Source organism: Scyliorhinus torazame, chromosome 16, assembly GCF_047496885.1.
Source record: "Scyliorhinus torazame isolate Kashiwa2021f chromosome 16, sScyTor2.1, whole genome shotgun sequence".
NCBI classification, from domain to species: Eukaryota; Metazoa; Chordata; class Chondrichthyes; order Carcharhiniformes; family Scyliorhinidae; genus Scyliorhinus; species Scyliorhinus torazame.
The window spans coordinates 14671058-14678531 of record NC_092722.1 but is presented as its reverse complement, the minus strand read 5'-3'; the positions used below and the strand labels follow the sequence as shown (position 1 = coordinate 14678531).

Below are 7474 nucleotides of genomic sequence, written 5' to 3'. Positions count from 1 at the left end.
AACTGTGTTCTAGAATTCTACCCTTGCTGATCGGGTGGGAGATGCTCGTCCAAAACAAAGCGATTTATCAGTTAATGGATATGAAAATAGGAACAGAAACCCCCAATTGCATTTTAATTAATAACAGAATCCATGTTAGAAATTAGATTCTTTTTTTAAAAAAAGATTTTAATTTTGGTGCCTTCCCTTTCAGACTGTCATGGGACATGAGGAGTTTCAAAGTCTAACTCGCAAAAAAATCAATCACTAAATTGTAGTGAGGTGTGATCCCATCGTTTTCCTTGGTTGTAGGTTTAACATGGAGCCCAGCACAAGTTTCAAACATTTGTAAGTGATTTGAATGAGTGAGAAATATTGAAAAAAGAATGCCAGAGTCGCGGAAAAGTGAAAGACCTTTCTGTTCAAACTGGAGCAGTTTCTCATGAGGGGGCGATGGCTGGAGCTCACAAAATGTGGCACTTTGCAAATCTTAAAAAAAGAAAAAGAGCTGTTGTCAAAATTTGGAAGAGGCCGGGAAAATGCCACACCTTTAACAATCCCGTCCAGAGGAATAGTCTCGTTCCTGGAATTGTAACCTTTTGTTTTGTTGAATCGAGGAGTTAGATCAGATATTTCAAAAACAACAAGGTGCATTTATAATGGAGCCTTTAGGAGAGTAAAATGACTCAAGGTGATTCAGAGCAGTATAATCAAACAAGATTTGAGACAAGACACGTTAAGGAGATGTTAGGGCAGGTAACTGAAAGCTTGGTCAAAAGGATAAACCTTAATGAGCACCTTGGGAGGGCAAAGGAGATCGAGAGGTGGAGAAGGTAATGGAGGGAATTCTAGAGCTTAGGCAGTTGAAGGCATGACGAGCTGGAATCGGAGGAGTACAGATATTGGAAAGGATGCAAGGATGGAGGAAGTCAAAGAGATAGGAAATGGTGAGGCCATGGAGGGATTTGACTATATAAATGTGTAAATGTATTACGGGCAGGATCTACCGGCTGCTTTGTGCCGGAAAAGCAGCGAGACGAAATGCAACAGGTAGATGCTGGGAGATCCCGCTTCCAGGATCTATCCGGCTCGTCACGCCTCGCGAGATCAAATGCGATCTCGTGAGACGTCACGATGTGAATCCCACCCATTGGGGGCAGGATTGCTTTCTGGCAAATCTGCATATTTGAGTGAGGCAGCTAATGTCACTCTGATATGCGTTCCTGAGATCTAACCAAGGCGTGTGATCTAACCCCCCTCACCTTCGAGACCTCGGGCGAGCGTGGTGCAGTGCTGGTCTCCACAAACGGGGACCAGACTGAACGGCACTCATGGGGGTCTCCCGGGGGATTGGAGGACCCCAGATGCATGCCCTCTGGGTAGAGTAGTACCATGGCACTGCTGATGCCACCCAGGCATGCTGGCAGTGCCATCGGGGTGCCAGACTGGCACTGCCAAGGTGCCAAGCTGGCATTTTTTGAGCAGTGTAGTGCCTTGTAGGGCCTGGGCACCTCCTTTTAGTGAGTTAGGGCTGGGGGGGGGGGGGGGGGGCGGTTTGGGACTCCTTTGGAATGCCATTTAAAAATGGCATACCGATCTGTCACTGCACTGAGGAGTTCTGGCCAGCGGAGCTCAGTGCAAAAATCAGGGCGAGGTGCGGCCTCGTCGGAAAGTTCCCCGCTGAGGCCCTGATCTACCTGGATGGACGTTAGCTAGCAGGATGTTTCTTGGCTCTCCGAGCGCTGGGAAACACCCGACTAATCTCGCGCCATAGGACTCTGTCCCCATTTGAATAGATCGCGCCCCCATGTCACTGTCAGATTCACTATTTCGCGGTTCGTTCAAAACAATCACATGATGTTTAATACTTCAAATCAAAGCTGATATGATGCTTTCAAAGAGTGCAGATGGTAACTTGTAGACACATAAAATAGCCCAGTACTTAAAAGCAATTATGGAACACGGTTTGGTATTCGTTCTCCCCACTATGGGAATGTGAGTTCACATTGCCCAAATACCTCACTGGGATGGACAGACCATGAGTTAAAACAGCTTCACTTCTGCTGAACAGGGATGCTTTGCAAAGCAATCTTGAGTCAAGGTTGAGGGGCTGAATGGCAGAGAAAATCATTCACTCATGACTTCAGAGTCTGGGACATGCTTTTTGGTCACTGTTTATTGTAATTAAGTGATTGAACTAGACCATACAACCATGGCAACAGAGTCTTTGGGTAAGATTGAGACCTTAAATGTACTTTCCTGGCTCCATGCTGTATATCTGAAATCTGCACTATGTGTCTTTTAATGATTATGGTTTAATGTTAGTATGCATGGAATGTAGAGACCAAAAGTTGGAATTGGTGTCAGAATTTTAGGTAGACCACTGTTTGCTGTAGTCAAACTGGAATTGTGAATTGCGATTTCTTACAACGAATAGTGAACTCAATAATAAAGAAGGGACGATCCTTTAAAACAGATGAGGAGGGATTTCTTCAGCCAGAGGGTGGTGAATCTTTGGAACACTTTGCTGCAGAAGGCTGTGGAGGCCAAATCACTGAGTGTCTTTAAGACAGGGAGAGATAGGTTCTTGATTAACAAGGGGATCAGGGGGAGAAGGCAGGAGAATGAGGATGAGCAAAATATGAGCCATGATTGAATGGCAGAGCAGACTCGATGGGCCGAGTGGCCTAATTCTGCTCCTGTGTCTTATGGTCTTATGTCATCATATTAATATCATGTGGTGCGATCTTTCTGCGTATTCATGTGGCATTGTATTGTAGCCATCTGGGATGGCCACTTCCAACTAGGTACAGAGAAACTTGCAAAGCCTGGCGGGTAAAATGGACAAGCCAAGACTCAGGCAGGCTCAGAGCCTGAAATGCATATTTGTCAGCAAAAAGTCCAGACAGTATCAAAACTCCGTTCCATTAGCATTTTAATGGGGCCGATTAACATTTGATGATCCATCTTCACCAAAACAAAGGACTGGTACTCCAGCAACCGGGACAGTCCCAGACATTTCGGCGCCACTCCCTGTTCAAGGGAAACGCAAACAACGGGGTCAGTGACCGCTTGGGACACGCCCAGCCATCCAGATCCCCGCCCACTTATTGGCTAAGGAATCGAACGGAGTGATCAGGGATCACCCAATTAGTAAGGCCCAAATTGAAGGACCGTCCAAAAGAGCGTGAAAACCCCCCGAGTATAAGAAGAAGAGTTCGCCATATGTTCGCTCTCCTTTGGCCTTGGTACCCCAGTCACGGTCATCGCCAAATGCAGCAACACCAGAAGCGAGTCCAAGTTCAACGTTCGCTACCAGACGGAAGAGCCCAGCTGAGCAGCAATTACTCCTTCGAACCCGAGAGATCCAGAATTGAACAGCGGCCACTGTTTTCTGACCTAAGCCGAGTGCCCGAAGTTAAGTACAGGTTGTCTTGTTGAAAGGTGTAGTTAACTAGTAGTGTTTATGTTGCATGACTAATTGTGTGTGTAAATAAAGTACCCTTGACCTTGAACTAACTGGTGTTTGGCTCTTTGATCGACAGCCGATTGAAACTTGTGGTGGTATCATTTGATACCTGGCGACGCTAAGCATTCGGACATAGATGACATAAAAGGAAGGGCAAACTCACTGATTGCCATAATTGGAACAGAGCCACAGAAAAGACAGAGTAAAAGAAACTCGCAACAGTGTAACACAAGCTCATTAAAGACAAGGTCTTGGGTTGTTATATCTGATATTTGTGTATAAAATAACAAAAGAAAGTGGAACAGGAAAGCAGTCTAACATCCATCACTTTACATAAATCTCAGGGAAGGGAGTGGTGGGAGAGGGGGTCCCTGTCGGAGGTTTGGGTAGTTGGGATTCACTCGTGAGTGATCTAAGGTATGGAAGCTCATAATTTAGGGTAGGAAGACTTTATAAAGACCTGAAAACATTTAAGAATCTACTTTACATCTTCATATTATTTCACGATAGTCTAACAGTCAACTCATAACTTCTAACAGTTACAAGGGAAATTAAAAAGGATATTTTCCATTCGTTCAACTTGCCTGATTGGTCAGGTGACTTGTCAGATCATCCGAATATGGATCGTATTTGTTGCACGCAAGTTTGACATAACCATGGCGAAAGAAGATCATGTGAGGTGATGTACAGGCAATCAGGAGGTAGGAACGGACATCAAACTTCCGACCTTCCAGAAGTAAAGGTTTGTGTAGATATCTGTGTGGGTAAAAGAGTAGGCATTTTAGCAATGTTTTAAGATAGGTTTGTGAGGTACCACACAGATATTTTATTTCTAGCGCTTTCCTTTGGGCTAATGCTGGACTTTTCATCTCTCCATCTACAAATATACAAATTCAGGGCAGGAGTCAACCAATCAGCCCCTCAAATCTGCTCTGCCATTCAATAACGTGTTGGCTGACCTGATTGTGGCCTCAATGCCCACGCAGACACGGGGAGAACGTACAAACTCCACCCAGACAGTCACCCAAGGCCAGAATCGAACTCCTACCCCCTTATACCCTTTGGCTCCCTTGTTAGTCAAGAATCTCGCTACCCCGGCCTTAAAAATAGTCAATGATCTTGCCTCCACTGCCCTCCAGGGAAGAGAGCTCCACAAAGGCCCATTGAGAAAAATAATTCTCCTCATCTCTGTCTTAAATGGCAAGGTGCCTTCATAAAACCAATCTTCAAAGATTTTCTTTCAAAGTGTTTTCTTGCACACATAAATGTGTCTGAAAACTCCAAGTAAAATATGGAACAATTAAACCATCTGCTGATTCTTCAGGGGGAGTATTTCCACTATTTGTTGTATAATGACATTGTAAATATGCTCTTTGTGTTTACTGTACCATTGTATGTAAGGAAATCTTATTGAACTTGTCTAGATTAAATGTATTTTTTTTTATTTAGAGGACCCAATTATTTTTTTTCCAATTCAGGGGCAATTTGCACATCTTTGGGATGTGGGGGTGAGACCCACGCAAGCACGGGGAGAATGTGCAAACTCCACACGGCAGTGACCCGGGGCCCTGATCGAACCCGGGTCCTCAGCGCTGTGAGGCAGCAGTGCTAACCACTGCGCCACCGTGCCGCCCTGAGATGAAATGTCTTTATAAACCACTGTCAGTTAGAGAATTGTATTCGAGTCACTTTATGGCACGGTGGCACAGTGGTTAGCACTGCTGCCTCACTGCATCAGGGTCCCGGGTGAGTGTCTGGGTGGAGTTTGTTCGTTCTCCCCGTGTCTGCATGGGTGTCCTCCGGGTGCTCCGATTTCCTCCCACAGTCTTAAAATGTGAAGGTTAGGAGGATTGGCCAACCTAAAGTGTCCAAAAGGTTAGGTGGGGCTACTGGGTTACAGGGGTGGGGGGGAGGGGGGCGTCTAGGTAGGGTGCTTTTTCGAAGGGGTCAGTGCAGACCCAATGAGCCAAATGGCCTCCTTCTGCACTGCAGGGATTCTATGGTAAGGTGGATGCCAAGATCTTGGACAAGATGCAGAAGAAATTCCTAAGAGTATTAGGGATGAGAGCCTTCTATTACCGGTAAAACTTGAATTCTTCGCCTGAACAGCAAAGAAAGTTAAGAGGAGATTTGATAGGGGTGTTTATGAATGGTTATGAGTCAGTAACCAGAAAACACAAATTTAAGGTGATTGGGGGTAAGAAACAGAGGCAACACGAGGAAACGTTTTAAATATACAATGAGTTGTTGTGATCTGAAAGGCTGTGGAAGCAGACTCAACAGCAACTTTCAGAACTGAATTGGGTAAATATTTGAAGGGAAAAAGTGTACAGGACAGTGGAGAAAGAGCAGGGAAGGGGATTATTTGGATAACTATCAAAGAGCTAGTATGGAAAGGTTGGGCCAAATGACCACCTTCAGTGTTGTAATGTTATATGATTCTATGGTTCTATGTCATTGCCGGAAATTAGAACAAATGGCGTTTTTTTCAGAACCAATATCCACCTGGGGTACTTCAGGCCTGATACAGTAAAAAAGAAGACTCTCATTTACATAGGGCTTAATTTCACAATCAGGGGGCTTCAAAGTGCTTTGCAACCAAAGAAGTATTTTTGGAGTGTTGTGACGGTTGTAATGTAGGAAACACGCCAGTCTTTAGTGACATTGGCTCGAGGAATAAATATTGACGAGGGCACTGGGTCCAATTCCCCTACTGTTCTTCAAATAACCTTTTATTATCCTCTCGAGAGAGCAGATGGGACCTTGCTTTAACATCTTATCTGATAGAAGGCTCTTTTGACAGTGCGGCACTCCCTTACCACTGCATAGCAGACTCAACCTCTACGTTTTGGGCTTCAGTCTCTGGAGTGGGACTTGAACCTTCTGACTCAGAGTCACCCACTGATCTACAGTTGATATTTCTACCGATATCGGACAATTCTGAAGTGTCATATCCAAAGTAACAGAAGAGTGATACTATTTCAATAGTTGCTTTCATTAGATACTATTTATGATTCCCTTTCCATCCAATCTGAGCACATAACCTGCAGCTTGGTTTATTTTGCTATTGCTCTTCTTTACCGTTGAACTATTCTGTTGATGGGTAAGCCATAATAATAAATCTTGCTGGAAGAATTACACTCCACACTTTCCAGTTTCGCACGGAAGTCCAGGCAGTCTTCTTGGCACTTCAAGAGAAAGATTCCTTTGCCCAGGTTTGATCCGGCGGGTTTCGAAATCCAAATTGGTCCATCTGCGTGGAGAGAAAGACAGGAAACAGAACATCAGCGGGAAAAGATGTAATCCTTCCCGATGGTCAGCGAACAGTTGAATACCTGCTGAGTTCATCTCTTTCCACAGAATACTGTGAGGAGCTGAATGGGAGGATCAATGTGCATTGTTCAATGCTACCTAGATTAGCAGCAACTGTTACGCAGAAGATTGTAACACAGCAGATTGTAATGCAACGGGTTGTAATGCAGCAGCAAGTTGTATTAGAGAGAAGCATTTTGAGGTACAGGGTGTACCCAAGTGAAATACGATGATCATGTAAAATAAATAATCTTTATTGTCACAAGTAGGCTTACATTAACACTGCGATGAAGTTACTGTGAAAAGCCCCTAGTTGCCACATTCCAGCGCCTGTTCGGGTACACAGAGGGAGAATTCAGAATTCTCAGCTGGTACGGGAATTGAACCCGCGCTGCTGGCCTTGTTCTACATCATTGAGGCAAATAAGGTACTTCTACAATTGGAATGGGATTAATCAAGGATCGAGCAACGCAGGACTCCACAGACATGTAGACCAATGCAGGGCATGATGGCAGTAGCACAGGGAGAGAAAAGGAGCTGCCACATGAAATAGAGACAGTAAGAAGTCGCACAACACCAGGTTAAAGTCCAACAGATTTGTTTGGAATCACTTGCTTTCGGAGCGCAGCCCCTTCATCAGGGGAGTCATTTGATGAAGGAGCAGTGTTCCCAAAGCTAGTGATTCCAAACAAACTTGTTGGACTTTAACCTGGT

General features: G+C 44.8%; 1 protein-coding gene across 3 annotated transcripts in view; it reads right to left on the bottom strand.

The window, feature by feature from the left end:
- LOC140392593 (protein polyglycylase TTLL10-like) overlaps positions 1 to 7474 on the bottom strand; it is a 67002-nt gene that overhangs the window by 21962 nt on the left and 37566 nt on the right. For all 3 annotated transcript variants that reach the window (XM_072477991.1, XM_072477993.1, XM_072477994.1), the window contains 2 exons: positions 6530 to 6701; positions 4033 to 4204 (listed from right to left, as the gene is read on the bottom strand). In XM_072477991.1, the coding sequence (XP_072334092.1) occupies positions 4033 to 4204; positions 6530 to 6701 (344 nt within the window). The remainder of the gene's footprint in view (positions 1 to 4032; positions 4205 to 6529; positions 6702 to 7474) is intronic.